Here is a 23,853-nt window from a genome sequence, read left to right as displayed (position 1 = left end):
AGGACTGCAGCTCACAAATCATCACTTATTCCAGAAGGCAGGTGTTTGTCTGGAACCATCTGCTGCGCGGACAGCTGAGCTCTGCTGCATCACCAGCAGAACGTGTGCAGCGCAGCAGATGGAACCCAGAATTACAGATGTAGCAGAGCCCAACACGTCGCTTACTGTAACTCCTCCATACATAGGGATGGCTAAGGACAGGTAATGTAGTAGATGCGACCTGCAGTCCTATGTAACCCCACAGATAGCACAGTGATATCTATCTCACTACAGATAATGTAGCAGATGTGACTTGCAGTCCTATGTAATCCCACAGACAACACACTGGTAACTTTCTGGGTACAGATGTAGTAGGTGTGACCTGCAGTCCTATGTAACCCCACAGATAACCCAGTGATAACTAACTGACTACAGATAATATAGTAAATGTGACTTGCAGTCCTATGTAACCCCACACATAACACAGTGATAACTCTCTGAGGACAGATAATGTAGTAGATGTGACCTGCAGCCCTATGTAACCCCACAGACAACACAGTGATACCTCTCTGAGGACAGACAATGTAGTAGATGTGACTGGCAGTCCTATGTAACCCCACAGATAACACAGTGATAACTGCCTGAGTACAGATAATATAGTAGATGTTCCCTGCAGTCCTATGTAACCCCACAGATAACATAGTGATAACTCTCTGAGTACAGGTAATGTAGTAGATGTTCCCTGCAGTCCTATGTAACCCCACAGATAACATAGTGATAACTGCCTGAGTACAGATAATATAGTAGATGTTCCCTGCAGTCCTATGTAACCCCACAGATAACACAGTGATAACTCTCTGAGGACAGATAATGTAGTAGATGTGACCTGCAGTCCTTTGTAACCCCACAGATAACACAGTGATAACTGTCTGTTGGGCCAGGGCCATGATAATAGAGTTGTCACCATTAATAACTGTGGTGGTGTCACTCGTGGCAGCGCAGGGTTATCCGTCTACATGGGGTAGCTGCACGGTGGTCCCAGGATCTCAGCTCACACTGATGGAGACGGATGAGCGGTTGGCTGGTTTCTGGGGGGAAGGGGGGTCCGGCTCAGTTGGAGAATTATTTCTGGCTGATGAAGGAGCACAACTGTAAATTAAACTAATGTGTGCATCCGATACAGCGGAGATCATCAACGGGTCAACTAGTATATACTGCAAATACAGAGGAAGAGACAGGGAGAGGGGGAGAAGAAGGGAAGAAGAGAAGGAGATAAAGAGCGAAAAGACAGAGAGAAAAGGAATAGAGAAAGACAGAAGAGAAAGACACAGAGAGAAGATGAACCAGAGAGAGAGGGAAATAATCAAGAAGAGAGGAGGAGAGAAAGGAAGAGACAAAGAGAGAGGAAGAGAAGGAGATAAAGAGAGAAAAGACAGAGAGAGAAGGAAGAGACAAAGAGAGAGGAAGAGAAAGCAGAGGGGGAGAGCAGAGGAAAAGGAGAGAAGAAGTGGTAGAGAAAGAGAAGGAGATAGAGGAGACACGGAGAAAAGAAGAGACAGAGAAAGAGAGAAGGACAGAAAGGATGAGAGGAAGAAAAACAAGGAGTGGAAGACAGGAGGAGAGGAAGAAAGAAGGAGAGAGAAAAAACAGAGAGGAGAGAGAAAGTGACAAAGATAAAGAAAGAGACAAGGAGAGTAGAAGACAGAGATAGAGTTAGAGAAAGAGAAGGCATTGGGGAGAGACAGAAGTGATTAGGAGCTATATACAGCTGTTTACAGATCGCCCCCTAGTGGTGGCAACTAGCAGCTGGAATACTGTAATTGGAGTATAGCGCTGTGTCGTAAGGAAGCAGCACATCCTCATCAAGTATCTTTGTAGTCGTTGAAGTGATTTCTTATTAAAATGAACACTCGCTGACAGGTTCACTTTAAGAGTTTCCGACGGCCCATAAGAATATATCAGGCGTATATGTGATATGGAGGTGTGGAGAACTCACAGCAGCAGGCATCTAGTGAGAAGCGAGGACGGCGATTACATTCAGATCATCAAGACGTCTTAATTGCATACAACAAGATGTTCAATACAGGAGTGATACAATAGACTCCTCGGGAGAATACCGAACATTCCGGATCCATGACTTAATGGATCACTTAACAAAACGTATTATGAGCAATCAGCTCAACTCAACTGACATTTGTAATGCAGAGCTGACATTTATTACAGCGCAGGGTACGGGGAACGCCATTACCTTATTCTGTGCACTCATGAGTAGCGGGAGGGGACTACTCTGGGTCCTGGAGGGGGCTATTACTATATATTACACACCTATGGACTGTGGATGGCATACTCCATCCTTCGTTCTTATATGAGATAAAGATGTTTGGTATCTGCTTGCCTCCTTCTTCCACTGAAGAGAACACTGGCCGATTTAGGCATGTATATTACAGTGGAGGTGAGGGTCCGAGCTGTCACCCAATAGAGTCACAACAAGTGGAAAATAATAGCTATAGTTTTCTTCTCCCAGGACCAATACTCAGTTCCCTGCCCTAGATATGTATGTGCACTGAATGCCCACTTTATGCCCTCTCAGAATTGGAGCTCCCAGTATGGAAATTAGAGCCATGACCCCGGAGTGCAGCATAACATCCCATATAGACTTCCACTTCTGTAACCCTATCTCAGTTTGTAACTAAGAATGGAAATTTGCTATAAATATCAACTTTCGTCCCACCCCTAGTGGTGAGCACACCTAATGTTTTTGTTGAGGCTGGCCTCACTTACAGTTATGTTGCTCAGGAATTGCTGCCTGAGGTCAGCAGTGCAATTCCACCGCATTGTTCCCCTTGCTCTTGGTCACAGTCCAGATGGTTGGGGTAGTAGCAAAGCACTTTCTGCTCTCAGGCTTTAGGCAACCAACACACCAGGTCCCTCTTTGCACCACCTTCCTGCTCCCCCTTTGGTACGGTTGGTGTTATTTTGGTGCATCCAATAATTTGCGCAAATTTTGATGCATTTCACAGTTCATTGTCAATTCAACCATTTTATACCTCTAGGGCGGCCCCTTACAATTTCACTGCCAACCATATTAGGACTTTCATAAGGTCCCTTCGGCCAATTCTCAACCCCCAGTTTGCTGACAATGCAGATGCTCTGTGGATAGGAGTCCTGCATATATTACTGCTACCAAGTAGCAAAATGGATGGTGCAAGTATAACTGGGGCCCCTCTCTACAAGGGCCCCATAGCAGTTGCATGTTCTGCCTCTATGCTACGTATGCCCTTGAGCAGTCCGGCTTGTTGGTGCTCACCTGGCATCTAGTACCTGGGGCACACACACCCCTTAACAAATGCTCTGGGATATCAGCTAAGGCCATAAGGGATCCGACCCCTGAAGGCTCTTCCTGCTCCCCGGAGGAGCCCATCCCCCCTTCTCATTCACATTTTGGATGCATTTACATTGCGGTATAAGTTTTTTTCACTCTTTATATGTAAAACACATCAGCGAGAATCTGCACTGACATTTCTGTAAATAGCATCATTATACTGCAAACATTTTCATTGTAGCAACCGGAATATCTCGTTCCTGCAGAGCCGCAGAGAATTTCTTGGGTCACAACTTTGTACATAAACAAGTTGTCATTCGAATTTTGCAGAAATGTTACTAAAGTTTACAGAGGATGGAAAATGTTGCAATAGTTGCGAATCTTATGTCGTATATTTATACTATGGAGAACAGAAATTGATACAAAGTTGCACTTTTTGAAACTTTCTCCATTTACTTCGAGCCGCGTCCCCAACCTACTTCATTACCCTAAAGGGTTACACGGAGAATGGCAGCGAACAGCTGTAGAGAGGACGCGCTGCCTGGGCACTTAACGAATACTAATCTGCCGAGATTATCGTCTGCATTCTGAGCTTCATTTCCAATCAGCGGACAAATTAATTGAGGCTACCAAACAATATTGAAAAGGTCTTGCAAAAACAAAGCTTTGGTCGCGCATACAGGGGAAGCAACGCATCTGGGCCACACAACAGAGGAGGAAAAAATGCAGAGGAATGGTCATGTGACGCCATTAATTTCCCCATCGCAGGGCACATGGCGAATTCCTGTAACCTCAAAGGAGAATCAAGTTCAAACATTCAGTGCCTGAAATTGCTTAGGAATCAGTATTTGGCACCTGCCGGAATCGTCCCACCTGTCGGCCCCATAATAGATGCGCACTTCCTGCCCGCCAGGTTCTGATGAATTTCTGGGGCCTCATATGAAATGACTTCTAATTTATTTTATTTTGATAACATTCCCTTAGTCGGGGTATTCTCCTGTGATGTTCCTCTGTCTATACTGGAGAGAAGCCAACCGTCCTTATCGGAACCCATTCATTTCACTGCTTAATATGCAAGGAATGATGCAAATACACACATCAAAAAACAATGGGCCTGAATGCATTTCAGCAGCTTTTGCTGCTCTGGATTAGTCTCGGCTGCTCTATGCATAGTGTCCAGAGACATGCGTACCGGAAATATAAGACATCTATGTGCTAATAATCAACAGGCAAAACAAGATGTACTATAATGTACAATATTATAACTACTATAATACTGCCCCCTATGTACAAGAATATAACTACTATAATACTGCTCCTATGTACAAGAATATAACTACTATAATACTGCCCCCTATGTACAAGAATATAACTACTATAATACTGCCTCCTATGTACAAGAATATAACTACTATAATACTGCCCCCTATGTACAAGAATATAACTACTATAATACTGCCTCCTATGTACAAGAATATAACTACTATAATACTGCCCCCTATGTACAAGAATATAACTACTATAATACTGCCTCCTATGTACAAGAATATAACTACTATAATACTGCCTCCTATGTACAAGAATATAACTACTATAATACTGCCCCCTATGTACAAGAATATAACTACTATAATACTGCCTCCTATGTACAAGAATATAACTACTATAATACTGCCCCCTATGTACAAGAATATAACTACTATAATACTGCCTCCTATGTACAAGAATATAACTACTATAATACTGCCCCCTATGTACAAGAATATAACTACTATAATACTGCCTCCTATGTACAAGAATATAACTACTATAATACTGCCCCCTATGTACAAGAATATAAATACTATAATACTGCCCCCTATGTACAAGAATATAACTACTATAATACTGCCCCCTATGTACAAGAATATTACTACTATAATACAGCCCCCTATGTACAAGAATATAACTACTATAGTACTGCCCCTTATGTACAAGAATATTACTACTATAATACTGTCCCCTATGTACAAGAATGTAACTACTATAATGCTGACCTCTATGTACAGGAATATAACTACTATAATACTGCCCCTAAGTACAAGAATATAACTACTATAATACGGCCCCCTATGTACAGGAATATAACTACTATAATACTGCCTTCTATGTACAAGAATATAACTACTATAATACGGCCCCCTATGTACAAGAATATAACTACTATAAAAATGCTTCCTATGTACAAGAATATAACTACTATAATACTGCCCCCTATGTACAAGAATATAACTACTCTAATACTGCCAGCTATGTACAAGAATATTACTACTATAATACTGTCCCATATGTACAAGAATATAACTACTATAATACTGCCCCCTATGTACAAGAAAATAACTACTATAATACTGCTCCCTGTGTACCAGAATATAACTACTATAATACTGCCCCCTATGTACAAGAATATAACTACTATAATACTGCCCCCTGTGTGCAAGAATATAACTACTATAATACTGTCCCCTATGTACAAGAATATAACTACTATAATACTGCCCCCTATGTACAAGAATATAACTACTATAATACTGCCCCCTGTGTACAAGAATATAACTACTATAATACTGCCGCCTATCTACAAGAATATTACTACTATAATACTACCCCTATGTACAAGAATATCACTACTATAATACTGCCCCCTATGTACAAGAATATAACTACTATAATACTGTCCCATATGTACAAGAATATAACTACTATAATACTGCCCCCTATGTACAAGAAAACAACTACTATAATACTGCTCCCTGTGTACCAGAATATAACTACTATAATACTGCCCCATATGTACAAGAATATAACTACTATAATACTGCCCTCTGTGTACAAGAATATAACTACTATAATACTGCCCCCTATGTACAAGAATATAACTAATATAATACTGCCCCCTATGTACAAGAATATAACTACTATAATACTGCCCCCTGTGTACAAGAATATAACTACTATAATACTGCCGCCTATCTACAAGAATATTACTAATATAATACTACCCCTATGTACAAGAATATCACTATTATAATACTGCCCCCTATGTACAAGAATATAACTACTATAATACTGCTCCTATATACAAGAATATAACTACTATAATACTGCTCCTATATACAAGAATATAACTACTTTAATACTGCCCCCTATGTACAAGAATATAACTATTATAATACTGCTCCCTATGTACAAGAATATAACTACTATAATACTGCCTCCTATGTACAAGAATATAACTACTATAATACTGCCTCCAATGTACAAGAATATAACTACTATAATACTGCCCCCTATGTACAAGAATATAACTACTATAATACTGCCCCTATGTACAAGAATATAACTACTATAATACAGCCCCCTATGTACAAGAATATAACTACTATAATACTGCTCCCTGTGTACCAGAATATAACTACTATAATACTGCCCCCCTTTGTACAAGAATATAACTACTATAGTACTGCTCCCTATGTACAAGAATATAACTACTATAATACTGCCCCCTATGTACAAGAATATAACTACTATAATACTGCCCTCTGTGTACAAGAATATAACTATTATAATACTGCCCCCTATGTACAAGAATATAACTACTATAATACTGCCCCCTATGTACAAGAATATAACTACTATAATACTGCCCCCTGTGTACAAGAATACAACTACCATAATACTGCCCCCTATTTACAAGAATATAACTACTATAATACTGCCCCCTGTGTACAAGAATATAACTACTATAATACTGCCCCCTATGTACAAGAATATAACTACTATAATACTGCCCCCTATGTACAAGAATATAACTACTATAATACTGCCCCCTGTGTACAAGAATTTAACTACTATAATACTGCCGCCTATGTACAAGAATATAACTACTATAATACTGCCCCCTATGTACAAGAATATAACTACTATAATACTGCCCCCTGTGTGCAAAAATATAACTACTATAATAGTGCCCCCTATGTACAAGAATATAACTACTATAATATGGCTCCTATGTACTGGAACATAACTACTATAATACTGCCCCCTATGTACAAGAATATAACTACAATAATACTGCTCCTATGTACAAGAATATAACTACTATAATACTGCCTCCTATGTACAAGAATATAACTACTATAATAGTGCCCCCTATGTACAAGAATATAACTACTATAATATGGCTCCTATGTACTGGAATATAACTACTATAATACTGCCCCCTATGTACAAGAATATAACTACAATAATACTGCTCCTATGTACAAGAATATAACTACTATAATACTGCTCCTATGTACAAGAATATAACTACTATAATACTGCCTCCTATGTACAAGAATATAACTACTATAATACTGCCCCCTATGTACAAGAATATAAGTACTATAATACTGCCCCCTATATACAAGAACATAAGGACTAAATACTGGTACTCACTCTGCAGTTCTGCGGGCCGGATGCACACACTAACGGTAGTGTGTGCATCAAGTATCATCATCCCCTCCTCCCCTTACCTCTACACTTTGGTTCTGCAATAGAGGAGAGGATTAGGAGGAGGCATGGTGAAGGTGCACACACTGACACCTGCAGCAGCGCTGAGAGGAGCAGCTTCACTGTGAATACCAGGAGGGGGGTAAGTATATGGGTGTTGGGGTGGTACTAATACTATTGCGCTTCTGTGGGGGAGGGTCTCTATTATTGCTGGGGCTACTGTGCAGGTCACTATTACTACTGGGGCTACAGTGCAGGGTCACTATTATTGCCGGTGCTACTGTGGAAGGTCACTATTATTGCTGGGGCTACTGTGGGGGGGGGGGGTCACTATTATTGCTTGGGGTACTGTAGGGGGTCACTATTAATATTGGGGCTACTGTAGGGGGTCACTATTACTACTTGGACTGCTGTGGGGGTCACCATAATGATTACTGGCTGGGGTGATGCAGCTTCCTGGCCGATAATCACTTTGCAGCACCGCGGGCCGGATGCAGACACTGACACCAGTGTATGCATTCGCGATCTTTGTCCCCTCCTCCCCTCATCTCTCCTCTTTGGTTCCGCAAGAGGAGAGGAGAAGGGAGGAGGCACTGCTGTGGGTGTATACACTTCTGCTGGCCACGCTGAGAGGAGCAGCATCGCTGTGAAGACTAGGAAGAAGTAATTATGTGTGTCTTAGGCGAGCGCTAATACTTTGGGGCTTCTGTGGGGGGTCACTATTACTACTGGGGCTACTGTGGGGGGATCACTTTTTTGCTGGGGCTACTGTGGGGGTCACTATTACTACTGGGGGGAGTCACTATTATTGCTGGGGCTATTGTTGGGGGCACTATTATTGCTGGGGCTACTGTAGGGGGTCACTATTACTACTTGGGCGACTGTGAGAGGTCATTATTACTACTGGGGCTACTGTGGGGGGTCACTTTTACTGCTGGGGCTACTGTGGGGGTCACTATGATTGCTGGGGCTACTATGGGGGTCACTATTATTGCTGGGGCTACTGTTGGGGGGGGTCACTATTATTACTGGGGCTACTGTTGGGGTCACTATTATTGCTGGAGCTACTGTGGGGGGGTCACTATTCCTACTGAGACTACTGGGGGGTTATTATTATTACTGGGGCTACAGGGGGGTTCACTGTTATTACTAGGACTACTGTGGGGGGGTCACTATTATTGCTTGGGCTGGTATATGGGAGCACTAATACCACTGGTGCTATAGTGGGGGTCACTATAACTAATGGGGCTGACATAAGGGACTCTATCACTACTGAGGCCACCCTGTACATGGCAGCATACCTCTAGATGACTTAGGGTATGTTTACAAGTGGCAGAAATGCTGCAAAATGTCTGCAGTGGAAATTTCCACTGCAAATTCTGAATCTAAAAAAACAGTCAAACTTGGTACCATTGGTGCAAATTTTGACTGGAAATCAACCACGTATGTGCATCTGATGTCATACTATGCGGCGCTCTCCTCACCTGCTCCGTAGGCTTCCCGCTATCAGTGCTTCCCGGCTTCTGGTTACCAGCGGCCTCGTCAGGTGATGCTGGTCAGGTGAGGCAACTTCAGGCCACTGGGAACCCAGAAGCCAGAGAGCGCTAACAGTGGGAAGCCTACAGAGGAGGTGAGGGGGAGCGCCGCACAGTATGCAATCAGCTGCAGGTGCATGACTGATTTCGAGTCAAAATCTGCACCAATGGTACAGATTTTGACACTTTTTTGGATGCAGCAATGCTGCGAAATTTGCTATCTGTCTTTTTTTTTAAACGACCCTGTACTTTTTATAACGACAGAGGTAAAATCATGCCTTGAGATAGGCCCCGCCCCTGACCACACCCCTTTGTCCCACTTTGACTCTGGGAAAATCTCATCACCTTAATATAACTTTGATAGTACTGGGCTGAGCCGCGTTTCCATGGGATACAATTTGTCAGTAAATTGCTAAATATTACAAAGTTGTGCAGTAATTAGCTGTACAGTACTGTGGAGGACATCACACCTCCTGATGCTCCTCTGCATCTTCAGCAGTTAGTTGTACGGTAATGTGGAGGTCGTCACACCTCCTGATGCTCCTCTGTATCTTCAGCAGTTAGTTGTACAGTATTGTGGAGGCAGTGACAACTCCTGATGCTCCTCTGTATCTTCAGCAGTTAGTTGTACAGTAATGTGGAGGTCGTCACACCTCCTGATGCTCCTCTGTATCTTCAGCAGTTAGTTGTACGGTAATGTGGAGGTCGTCACACCTCCTGATGCTCCTCTGTATCTTCAGCAGTTAGTTGTACAGTATTGTGGAGGCAGTGACAACTCCTGATGCTCCTCTGTATCTTCAGCAGTTAGTTGTACAGTAATGTGGAGGTCGTCACACCTCCTGATGCTCCTCTGTATCTTCAGCAGTTAGTTGTACAGTACTGTAGAGGGCATCACACCTCCCGATGCTCCTCTGTATCTTCAGCAGTTAGTTGTACAGTAATGTGGAGGTCGTCACACCTCCTGATGCTCCTCTGTATCTTCAGCAGTTAGTTGTACAGTACTGTAGAGGGCATCACACCTCCCGATGCTCCTCTGTATCTTCAGCAGTTAGTTGTACAGTATTGTGGAGGCAGTGACACCTCCTGATGCTCCTCTGTATCTTCAGCAGTTAGTTGTACAGTACTATAGAGGGCATCACACCTCCCGATGCTCCTCTGTATCTTCAGCAGTTAGTTCTACAGTATTGTGGAGGCAGTGACACCTCCTGATGCTCCTCTGTATCCTCAGCAGTTAGTTGTACAGTAACGTGGAGGTCGTCACACCTTCTGATGCTCCTCTGTATCTTCAGCAGTTAGTTGTACAGTAATGTAGAGGTCGTCACACCTCCCGATGCTCCTCTGTATCTTCAGCAGTTAGTTGTAGAGTACTGTGGAGGTAGTCACACCTCCTGATGCTCCTCTGTATCTTCAGCAGTTAGTTGTACAGTAATGTGGAGGGCGTCACACCTCCTGATGCTCCTCTGTATCTTCAGCAGTTAGTTGTACAGTAATGTGGAGGTCGTCACACCTCCTGATGCCCCTATGTATCTTCAGCAGTTAGTTGTACAGTATTGTGGAGGCAGTGACAACCCCTGATGCTCCTCTGTATCTTCAGCAGTTAGTTGTACAGTAACGTGGAGGTCGTCACACCTACTGAGGCTCCTCCGTATCTTCAGCAGTTAGTTGTACAGTATTGTGGAGGTAGTGACAACTCCTGATGCTCCTCTGTATCTTCAGCAGTTAGTTGTACAGTAATGTGGAGGTCGTCACACCTCCTGATGCTCCTCTGTATCTTCAGCAGTTAGTTGTACAGTAATGTAGAGGTCGTCACACCTCCCGATGCTCCTCTGTATCTTCAGCAGTTAGTTGTACAGTACTATAGAGGGCATCACACCTCCCGATGCTCCTCTGTATCTTCAGCAGTTAGTTCTACAGTATTGTGGAGGCAGTGACACCTCCTGATGCTCCTCTGTATCCTCAGCAGTTAGTTGTACAGTAACGTGGAGGTCGTCACACCTTCTGATGCTCCTCTGTATCTTCAGCAGTTAGTTGTACAGTAATGTAGAGGTCGTCACACCTCCCGATGCTCCTCTGTATCTTCAGCAGTTAGTTGTACAGTAATGTAGAGGTCGTCACACCTCCCGATGCTCCTCTGTATCTTCAGCAGTTAGTTGTAGAGTACTGTGGAGGTAGTCACACCTCCTGATGCTCCTCTGTATCTTCAGCAGTTAGTTGTACAGTAATGTGGAGGGCGTCACACCTCCTGATGCTCCTCTGTATCTTCAGCAGTTAGTTGTACAGTAATGTGGAGGTCGTCACACCTCCTGATGCTCCTATGTATCTTCAGCAGTTAGTTGTACAGTATTGTGGAGGCAGTGACAACTCCTGATGCTCCTCTGTATCTTCAGCAGTTAGTTGTACAGTAACGTGGAGGTCGTCACACCTACTGAGGCTCCTCCGTATCTTCAGCAGTTAGTTGTACAGTATTGTGGAGGTAGTGACAACTCCTGATGCTCCTCTGTATCTTCAGCAGTTAGTTGTACAGTAATGTGGAGGTCGTCACACCTCCTGATGCTCCTCTGTATCTTCAGCAGTTAGTTGTACAGTAATGTAGAGGTCGTCACACCTCCCGATGCTCCTCTATATCTTCAGCAGTTAGTTGTACAGTACTATAGAGGGCATCACACCTCCCGATGTTCCTCTGTATCTTCAGCAGTTAGTTCTACAGTATTGTGGAGGCAGTGACACCTCCTGATGCTCCTCTGTATCCTCAGCAGTTAGTTGTACAGTAACGTGGAGGTCGTCACACCTCCTGATGCTCCTCTGTATCTTCAGCAGTTAGTTGTACAATACTATAGAGGGCATCACACCTCCCGATGTTCCTCTGTATCTTCAGCAGTTAGTTCAACAGTATTGTGGAGGCAGTGACACCTCCTGATGCTCCTCTGTATCCTCAGCAGTTAGTTGTACAGTAACGTGGAGGTCGTCACACCTTCTGATGCTCCTCTGTATCTTCAGCAGTTAGTTGTACAGTAATGTGGAGGTCGTCACACCTCCTGATGCTCCTCTGTATCTTCAGCAGTTAGTTGTACAGGAATGTAGAGGTCGTCACACCTCCCGATGCTCCTCTGTATCTTCAGCAGTTAGTTGTACAGTAACGTGGAGGTCGTCACACCTACTGATGCTCCTCCGTATCTTCAGCAGTTAGTTGTACAGTAATGTGGAGGTAGTCACACCTCCTGATGCTCCTCCGTATCTTCAGCAGTTAGTTGTACAGTATTGTGGAGGTCGTCACACCTCCTGATGCTCCTCTGTATCTTCAGCAGTTAGTTGTACAGTAATGTAGAGGTCGTCACACCTCCTGATGCTCTTCTGCATCTTCAGCAGTTAGTTGTACAGTACTGTAGAGGGCGTCACACCTCCTGATGCTCCTTTGCATCTTCAGCAGTTAGTTGTACAGTACTGTAGAGGGCATCACACCTCCTGATGCTCCTCTGTATCTTCAGCAGTTAGTTGTACAGTATTGTGGAGGTCGCCACACCTCCCGATGCTCCTCTCTATCTTCAACAGTTAGTTGCTCCTTTGTACTTAATTACAGTTTGTTATTTTATGTTCTGGAAGAGATTCAATCACCATCAGTATAATTCTATTAGCATCCTGATGAAACCGTCTCCGTAATTCCTGTACGTCGTTAGACTGATGTGTGGAACAACTTTGTAATTAATGTGCGCTCCAGACACAACCAAGAGAAATTATGTAGAGGATGAGACTCTTACAGGAGTCCTCGGGGCAAACATCCCGCGGAGCAGCTGCCGCTTGTCCTGAACATGAGCCACACAATTATCTAATGATTTATGTGGTTTTATCATGCCTTCTATAGGTACAATCAGCTGTCAAACACCAAAAAAACTGCAGAAGCACAGTATCCAAATAATACTGCCATACAGTGCCCCAAATAGTACCACCATACCGTGCACAAATAATACCTTGATACAGTGTCTGAATAATACTGCCATACAGTGCCCCAAATAGTACCACTATACAGTGCACAAATAATACCACGATGCAGTATCTGGATAATACCGCCATACGGTGCCCAAAATAGTACCACCATACTGTGCACAAAAAATACCAGAATACAGTATCCAAAAAATACTGCCATATAGTTCCCAAAATAGTCCCTCCATACAGTGCACAATTAATACCACAATACAGTATCCACATAATGCCGCCATACAGTGCACAAATAATACCACAATACAGTATCTGAATAATACTGCCATACAGTGTTCAAATAGTACCACCAAACGGTATTAAAACAACATTAACATATCGTACCCAAACAATACCAATAAACTGACTGTCAAACAGAAAGAAAACTGCATAAGCACAATATCAAAATAAAACCACCATACAGTGTTTAAATAATACTAAACAGTGCTTAAATAGTACGGCCATACAGTGCCCAAATAATACCGACATATAGTACCCAAACAATGCCACCATTCAATAATCAAATAATATCGTAATATGGTGTCCAGATTGTATCATTATACAGTACTCAAATTATATCGCCATATAGTATCCAAACAATACTGCCATATAAACAAATAATACCGCCATATATTACCCAAATACCACCACACAAAGCTCAAATTCTACTACCATACAGTCCACAAATAATACTGCCATACAGCACAAAAGCAATACCGCCATACAGTGCTAAAATGATAGGAGCGGCCAAAATAATGTCTATCATTGTCATCTATTCTGCCAACATAACAGAGCAAACAGCCACATGAATCCTCATATAGTATGTTTAATATAGTGATTTAATTTAATAGTCCGACCCGTAGTGCACACATACTGGAACGAGGTACATCCGTGTCTATGTAAAAATAGTCTATACTGCCACATGGTGCCCACATATTAGTATCCACCACATACTGATGTACCGTAATTTCCACACTGTTCGCTCCCTCTAAGTCAAATGCGGAGCAGTCAGCAGCCGCACATGTATGATGTCTGCTTCCTGCCCCGATGATGGCAGCAGGCAGTGCTGCAGCCCTGAGAGAGGAGTAAACCGCTGGTTTGTGCCTTAATGACCAATTAACTTTTCAGATTTTTTACCATCACATTCCTAGAGCCAGGACTGTCTCACTGTTCCATCGGCACGGCCATACAAGGGCTTCCTTTTCGTGGGACAAGTTATTTTTTTTGATAATTTTTTACATCATTTTGGGGTACATATAATGTATTGTGTAACTTCTATTACAGTTTTTGGAGGGGAGGGAGAAAAAACATCAATTCTGCCATAATTTTTTTTTTACAGCATTAGGGCTTATTTAGACAACCGTATATCGGCCGAGTTTTCACGCCTGGCTGATATATGGCGTCCCTCTCTGCAGGGGGAGGAGACTGGAAGAGCCGGAAGCAGGAACTGAGCTCCCGCCCCCTATCCGCCCCTCGCCACTATTTGCAATGGGAGGGGGCAGAACTTACCCCAGTCCTGTCCCGCCCCCTCCCATTGCAAATAGTGGAGAGGGGGCGGGAGCTAAGTGCACTGCTCCCGCCTCTTACAGCTTCCTCCCCCTGCAGAGAGGGACACCGTTTATCGGCTGGACGTGAAAACCCGGCCGATATACGATTGTCTGAATAAGCCCTTAGGCCGGCTGCACAAGAACGGATATTTGCTGCGGAATCCGCTGTCCGCACAGTGCATCCGCAGCAAAAACGCTTAAAACATGCTATGGAAAATCGCCTTTTCCTTCACAGTTGTGTAAACAAACTGCGCTTTCCGCTCGCGGAGGAAAATTTGCAGCATGTTCTATTTTGCTGCCGGGATCCGCGTGGACAGCTTTCATTAGAGTCAATGGAAGCATCCGACCCACAGCCCCCAGCAAATGACATTGCAGATGGGCCGTGGACTCCCGCGTCATCGCCTAGCGGCGGCGCAGGTACGGCAAGGATTTAAAAAGAAAACTTGTTCTGTGCCTGACCGACGGTGAACCGCCGCAGCTATCCGCAATACAGGAGAAAGCAGGTAGTCGGGGTCGCCAGACGCAGTCAGAGCCGGATACCGCTGTAGGCTCTTGCATGCGGAGCCCGACCCGTCCGTGTGCCGCTGGCTTTAATCATTCAGCATGAATGACGTGATACATTTTTTGTGCGGGTCGGTACAATTATGAGAATACCAAAATTATATATTTTTTTCAGGTTTTACACTTTTTCACAATAAAACCTTTTTTTTTTTTCTTTAACATTGTTGCAATCCGTCCCATAACTTCTTTAATTTCCAGGGGCGGAGCTCTGGGAGGGCGTGTTTTTTGTGACAAATTGTAGTTTTGGGAATAGGAATCACTCGTACCTGGTGCTCTGTGCTAATAGGCAGAAACAGTGCCACCCCTGTCCATGTGTTACGCCTGGTAGTGCAGCAAAGTTTCACTGAAGTGAATAGGACTGAGCTGCAATACCAGACATGACCTACAGACAGATGAGGCGCTGTTTTCTGGAAGAAAGCTGCTATGTGTTTCTATTCTTCCCCAATACCTTTACAGCACATAACTAATATCAGCAGTGTGTGCAGACGGGGGAGCAGCCTGCGGATCGATCTTATGGGAAGAAGATTTGTCGTCAACATTTCGTAATGTAACTTTAATGAGATTAGATCCCCATTAACATGCGGCGGCGGCACTAAAATATGATAATTACGTGAAAAGCTGAAATATTTCCTGTTAGGAGATTAGATGAATATTTCCTGTGATTAAACCGTCAGATCGATTCTACAAGGTCACAAAACTTCACGAAATACGAGCGATTTGCATATTTGTCAGCTGCCAAATGAGCCGTACGCTGTCGTCATGACTTCAGGCATTAATTGATATCCGTAAGCCTATAATTAAGACAACCGTGTGTATTATAGATGCACACGGCATAAAAGAGAAGTAATAAAATAGCTTTAACCCTGTGAAGACTGCTGTTCAAGTAAAGGAATAGGGCTTGTGGTGATGTCACAATGCAATGATAATAAACATAGTGATGTCACAGTAAAGAGATAATAAACAGGGATGTCACAGTATAGGGATAGTACACAGTGATGTCAGAGTACAGAAATAATAAGCACAGTGATTTCACAGTAAAGGGTTAGTAAACGGTAATGTCACAGTACAGGGATAATAAACACAGTGATGTCACAGTACAGCGATAATAAACACAGTGATGTCACAGTACAGGGATAATAAACACAGTGATGTCACAGTACAGGGATAATAACTAAAATGATGTCACAATACAGGGATAATACACAACAATATCACAGTACATAGATATTAAACACAATGATGTCACAGTACAGGGATAATAACTACAATGATGTCACAGTGAAAAAAAAATGAACACAGTGATGTCACAGTACAGAGATAAAAAATTCAATTATGTCACAGTGAAAAAATAATAATCACAGTGATGTCACAGTACAGAGATAACTACAATGATGTTACAGTGAAGAAATAAGCACAGTGATCTTACAGTACAGAGATAATAAACAGTGATGTCACAGTACAGGGATAATACCTACAATGATGTCACAGTGAAGAACTAATAAACACAGTGATATCACAGTTCAGGGGTAATAAACAATAATGTCACAGAACAGGGGTAATAAACAGTGATATCACAGTACAGGGATAAAAAGCACAGTGATGTCACAGTACAGGGATAATAAACACAGCGATGTCACAGTACAGGGATAATAAACAGTGATATCACAGTACAGGGATAATAAACACAGTGATATCACAGTACAGGGATAATAAACACAGTGATGTCACAGTACAGAGATAATAAACACAGTGATGTCACACTACAGGGATAATAAACATAGTGGTGTCACAGTACAGGGATAATAAACACAGTGATGTCACAGAACAGGGGTAATAAACAGTGATATCACAGTACAGGGATAATAAACACAGTAATATCACAGTACAGGGATAATAAACACAGTAATATCACAGTATAGGGATAATAAACACAGTGATATCACAGTACAGGGATAATAAACACAGTGATATCACAGTACAGGGATAATAAACACAGTGATGTCACAGTACAGGGATAATAAACACAGTGATATCACAGTACAGGGATAAAAAGCACAGTGATGTCACAGTACAGGGATAATAAACACAGTAATATCACAGTACAGGGATAATAAGCACAGTGATGTCACAGTACAGGGATAATAAACACAGTGATGTCACAGAACAGGGAACACAGTGATATCACAGTACAGGGATAATAAACACAGTAATATCACAGTACAGGGATAATAAACACAGTAATATCACAGTACAGGGATAATAAACACAGTGATATCACAGTACAGGGATAATAAACACAGTGATATCACAGTACAGAGATAATAAACACAGTGATGTCACAGTACAGGGATAATAAACACAGTGATGTCACAGTACTGGGATAATAAACATAGTGGTGTCACAGTACAGAGATAATAAACACAGTGATGTCACAGTACAGGGATAATAAACATAGTGGTGTCACAGTACAGAGATAATAAACACAGTGATGTCACAGTACAGAGATAATAAACACAGTGATGTCACAGTACAGGGATAATAAACACAGTGATGTCACAGTACAGGGATAATAAACACAAAAATGTCACAGTACAGGGATAATAAACACAGTGATGTCACAGTACAGGGATAATAAACACAGTGATATCACAGTACAGGGATAAAAAGCACAGTGATGTCACAGTACAGGGATAATACCTACAATGATGTCACAGTACAGGGATAATACCTACAATGATGTCACAGTACAGGGATAATACCTACAATGATGTCACAGTGAAGAATTAATAAACACAGTGATGTCACAGTACAGAGATAATAAACAGTGATATCACAGTACAGGGATAATAAACAGTGATGTCACAGTACAGGGGTAATAAGCGCAGTGATATCACAGTACAGGGATTATAAACAGTGATGTCACAGTAAAGGAATGATAAACAGTGATATAACGACAATATGGAAATGCGCCCTGGAAAGGTGTCCAATGAAATTTTAAATAAATAAAATGTGAGTATTGACCTAGTGTAGACACCTGGACCCACCGATGGATAACCAGTAGACACCTGGACCCACCGATGGATAACCAGTAGACACCTGGACCCACCGATGGATAACCAGTAGACACCTGGACCCACCAATGGATAACCAGGTGCCACACCTGCAGTCTCAGTCCTCCTTACTGAGTGAATCCCTCCTAGGCTCTTAGGCATCCAATCATATGAAGAAGAGCTGCATGGATTTTAGAGCGCTCTAAGGGTGCCTACCCACTTGCGATTTTTTTCCTGTGATGTTTTGCGTTTTTTCTCAAGAGCAATTAGTATAGAATGTGTTCTTGTCCATCTGGGGGTTTTTTCCCGTTTCGTGGGGTCTTCTCACATAGGAACTGTCAGTTGCATTTGTCTCCTTATTTTTCTCTTAATGCACCCATGATTGTCAATGGAGGGCTGCAAAAAACGCGCGAAAACGCCGCGTTTTTCACGCACGAAAATCGGCAACGCAAGTGGGTAGGCGCCCTAAAACAGCTCCCAGGGCATAAAACAAATGAAAGATATTTAGTAAAAACTCCTGCGCTTATAAGAGGGATATATATGGAGTCCAAATTTAAGGTGTCAATGGAAGCAAAACAGACACTTACTTCAAAGGTGTGTGTGTGTGTGGGGGGGGGGGGTTATGGATCACAGAGAAGCCCCCTCCTAATGATGGTAGTTAGAGTCCTTAGCTGTTGAACTATATAGAGCTCCAGTCTCTGGTAGTAGATAATTCTTATTTATCTCCTCATATAACAAGCAATATGCTGAGATTGTAAACTTATTGCTTGTTATATGAGGAGATAAATAAGAATTATCCACTACCAGAGACTGGAGCTCTATATATCTCCACAGCTAAGGACTCTAACTACCATCATTAGGAGGGGGCTTCTCTGTGATCCATACCCCCCTCCTTTGAAGTAAGTGTCTGCTTTGCTTCCATTGACACCTTAAATTAATAAACAGTGATGTCACGGTACATGGATAATAAGCAGAGTGATGTCACAGTACAGGTACAATAAGCACAGTGATGTCACAGTACAGGGATAACCACAGTGATGTCACAGTACAGGGATAATAAACACAGTGATGTCACTGTACAGGGATAATAAACACAGTAATGTCACAGTGCAGGGATAATAAACGCAGTGATGTCACAGTACAGGGATAATAAACACAGTGATGTCACAGTACAGGTATAATAAGCACAGTGATGTCACAGTACAGGGATAACCACAGTGATGTCACAGTACAGGGATAATAAACACAGTAATGCCACAGTACAGGGATAATAAACACAGTGATGTCACAGTACAGATATAATAAGCACAGTGATGTCACAGTACAGGGATAATAAACACAGTGATGTCACAGTACAGGGGTAATAAACACAGTGATGTCACAGTACAGGGATAATAAACACAGTGATGTCACAGTACAGGGATAATAAACACAGTGATGTCAGTACAGGGATAATAAACACAGTGATGTCACAGTACAGGGATAATAAACACAGTGATGTCAGTACAGGGATAATAAACACAGGGATGTCACAGTACAGGGATAATAACCACAGTGATGTCACAGTACAGGGATAATGACCACAGTGATGTCACAGTACAGATATAATAAGCACAGTGATGTCACAGTACAGGGATAATAACCACAGTGATGTCACAGTACAGGGATAATGACCACAGTGATGTCACAGTACAGATATAATAAGCACAGTGATGTCACAGTACAGAGATAATGAACAAAATGATGTCACAGTACAGGGATAATAAGCAGAGTGATGTCAGAGTACAGATATAATAAGCACAGTGATGTCACAGTACAGGGGTAATAACCACAGTGGTGTCACAGCACAGAGATAAACACAGTGATGTCACAGTACAGGGATATTAAACACAAAGATGTCACAGTACAGGGGTAATAAACACAGTGATGTTACAGTACAGAGAAAATAAAGGCATGATGTCACAGCACAGAGACAAACACAGTGATGTCACAGTACATGGATAATAAACAGTGATGTCACAGTACAGATATAATAAGCACAGTGATGTTACAGTACAGGGATAATAAACACAGTAATGTCAGAGCACAGGGATAGTAAACACAGTGATGTCACAGTACAGCGATAATAAACACAGTGATGTCACAGTACAGGGATAATAAACACAGTGATGTCACAGTACAGGGATAATAAACACAGTGATGTCACAGTACAGGGATAATAAACACAGTGATGTCAGAGCACAGGGATAGTAAACACAGTGATGTCACAGTACAGCGATAATAAACACAGTGATGTCACAGTACAGGGATAATAAACACAGTGATGTCAGAGCACAGGGATAATAAACACAGTGATGCCACAGTACAGGGATAATAAACACAGTGATGTCAGAGCACAGGGATAATAAACACAGTGATGCCACAGTACAGGGATAATAAACACAGTGATGTCACAGTACAGGGATAATAAGCACAGTGATGTCACAGTACAGAGATGATAAACACAGTGATGTCACAGTACTGGAGTAATACACATAGTGATGTCACAGTACGGAGATGATAAACGCATGCGTTTTTCACTTTTTTTTGCATTTTACTGAATTTCCACGTTATTTACTTCTCTTTTGCATCTGATTTTAACGTGCAAAAAGGAAAAAAATGCATGATGGACCAAATGATGTAATTAAAGGTTCTGCATACTTCCTTTAGAGTTTCCAACATTTCGGGCTATAAAAACGTGTCGAATTTGCATCAAGCAAGTGCAATTGTTTTTGTTTTCATCTCATCAATGGGTCCAAAAATCACTTCCCAATAGGAGATGCTGGGATTTTTTTTCGTGCTCAGACTGTTCATCCGATTACAGAAATGACATCTGTGAATAAAACCGCTTCATATAATAAGCTTTATTGTGAAAGCCCAGGTCCATTTCTCTTCTGTTCTGGCTCTTTGCAGACTATGGCGCTGTATAACACAATGTTCGCTCGGCGGTGTAATACAGAGGTCTTGTTCCTCAAGGTTCCCCCCTCCACATCCGTCTCAGCCTTCAGGCCCAGGCTTACTCTTCCATACAAAGCTAACGGCCTTGAGGTGCAATCTGTTCACATGGAGAGGAAAAGAATCCGGAGAACAGAAAGTAGGTCTGTAACCGCGTACGAAGATATGTGGGTGTCCGGAGCGCTACTTAACCCCTTCCCGCCGCGCGCTCTTTTTCGTTTTCACCTGTTCCTCCTCACTTTCAAAAAACCTTCACTTTCTTTTTCCGGTGACATCACCGTATGAGGGCTTGTGTTTGGCAGGACGAGTTGTATTTTTCAATAGTACCATATAAAGTATTGAAAGACTTTGACTGTCGGTGCAGATTTTAGCTCGGGGGTCAGCTGGGTGTCCGCTGCTGGTTTCGGTAGGTGCAGCCTCTCGGTTCTTTGCACTTTTGATGCGACCATTCTCCCTCTGGTAGGCGTGCAGCGCTGGTCAGGTGATACCACTGTCTCGTCACCTGGTCAGCGGCATGGCGCTTGCTTAAAGCTGTTAGGTACCAGGGGGGCTGCACTGGTGGCACCGGGGATTGGAGGGGGGGGGGGGGGGGCACTGTGTCTGCTGAGGGCAGTGACGGGCACATAGTAACATAGTAACATAGTTTGTAAGGCCGAATGAAGACAATGTCCATTTAGTCCAGCCTGTCTATCCTCCTGTGTTGTTGATCCAGAGGAAGGCGAAAAAAAACCAAGAGCAGAAGCCAATACTCGAGTATATATTGGCTAAAAAAAACCCCTCCATACTCACCTCCCAGCCGGCTTTTGTGTGACAAGCTGCTTGAATTCTCCCCGCTGTCATCCCCCACTGTCCTCTCTGCTTGGCTCTGTCAGTGCTGTGTAAGTAAGCGCTGTGATTGGATTGAGTGCCAGCCAATCACAGCGCTTACTTACACAGCACTGACGGCAGGGGATTTGAAAGCTGAGCAGGGAGATGACAGTGGAGAGAATTCTAAAGCAGCTTGATTGGCTGTGAATGATTGAGCACCGGCTGTGATTGGCTGACGCTCCATCCAATCACAGTTGTTACTTACACAGCACTGACGGCAAGGGATTTAAAAGTTGAGCAGGGAGATGACAGCGGGGAGAATTCTAAAGCAGCTTGACTGGCTGTAAATGATCGAGCAGCGACTGTGATTGGCTGATGTACGATCCAATCACAGCTCTTACTTACACAGCGCTGATGGCAGGGGATGACAGAGCCGAGCAAAGAGGACAGCGGGGGATGACAGCGGAGAGAATGTGTTGACTGAGAAAAGGTTTTCTTTTTAAATTTTTATCTATTTTAAATGTAATAATAACTTAAAAATGTCATTGATGTTAGTTTTTCTTTTTTTTAAGTTTGCATAGGGGACTTGATTGCCTATAGAATATACTCTAATAATTAAAAATTGCAGTATATCATACATTTAAGGGCATCCTATTAAGCCCTGTCACTGGCAGGGCTTAATAGGAAGACTCTCATGGCAGCCCTGGGGCCTTCATGAAGCTCCAGCCTGCCATGGTAACTGACTGGCACTCTGCAATCTTGTAACAGGGAAGTTCTTCCAGCCTCTCCCCCTCACAGGCCATGTAAGTGCCAGTCCTGGCAGTGCGTCTAAATAGTTAAAAAGCCGGTATCAGAGTTGCTCCAGATCCCGGCCGCTGTGGACTGATATAAGCTATTAAAGCCAGCTGACACATGATGCACCTTGAGTAGGGTCTGCTCTCTCGTGTTCACTGACTCCCAGCATCTGCTGTACGTGTACGGAGGACATTGTAAGAAGGGGTCAAAGCCCAATTCCACTCACTGACAATAACACAGGGGTCAATGAACTTAACATGCAACCTGCAGGAGTGTACAGAAGCCCAATAGGAAAAGGACCCCAATGCAGCCTTAAAGCTGTGAACTATTACATTCAGTTCAGGGATTTCACTAGGACATCTCAGAATAAGTGGTGAACGGTGGGATAGACATAAGGGAGGTGACCTGTGAGGAGCTATAAGAGAGAATATACGGTTCTTCTAGGCACAATGTGAGGGTCCAACCACTGAGACCTGCACCGATCATGACAACAGGGTGTCCCCAAAGGAATGGAGCGGAGGTCACGAGCGTGAACCCACACTCCGTTCTTTCAATGGGACTGATGGAGATAGCAGAGTACAAGTGTTCTTGTTCTGCTCTCTCTGGCAGTCCTCTAGAGTGGTAGCGGTAGTGTGCATGCGTGACCACCGCGCCACTCACTTGCCGACACTCAAGACCATGGATGGCTCCAAGTTTATGTGAGTCATTGGGCGATAGAGTTTGAGTGGGCCCTTCATCCTACTCCAGTCAGCAATAAT

The 23,853-nt window shown here is 42.9% G+C and overlaps 1 protein-coding gene across 2 annotated transcripts in view; it reads right to left on the bottom strand.

The window, feature by feature from the left end:
- LOC136619981 (uncharacterized) overlaps nt 1-23,853 on the bottom strand; it is a 74,568-nt gene that overhangs the window by 8,882 nt on the left and 41,833 nt on the right. Inside the window, exon 2 of one of the 2 annotated variants that reach the window (XM_066594707.1) lies at nt 7,781-7,872. The exons of the other annotated variant lie outside the window; for it this stretch is intronic. Within the exon in view, the coding sequence (XP_066450804.1) occupies nt 7,781-7,828 (48 nt within the window). The 5' untranslated portion in view covers nt 7,829-7,872. The remainder of the gene's footprint in view (nt 1-7,780; nt 7,873-23,853) is intronic. 2 annotated transcript variants of the gene reach the window in all.

Source organism: Eleutherodactylus coqui, chromosome 1 (assembly GCF_035609145.1).
Source record: "Eleutherodactylus coqui strain aEleCoq1 chromosome 1, aEleCoq1.hap1, whole genome shotgun sequence".
In the NCBI taxonomy this organism is placed as follows: Eukaryota; Metazoa; Chordata; class Amphibia; order Anura; family Eleutherodactylidae; genus Eleutherodactylus; species Eleutherodactylus coqui.
Note: the sequence above shows the minus strand (reverse complement) of the source record. Positions and strands in the feature narration are given on the sequence as shown.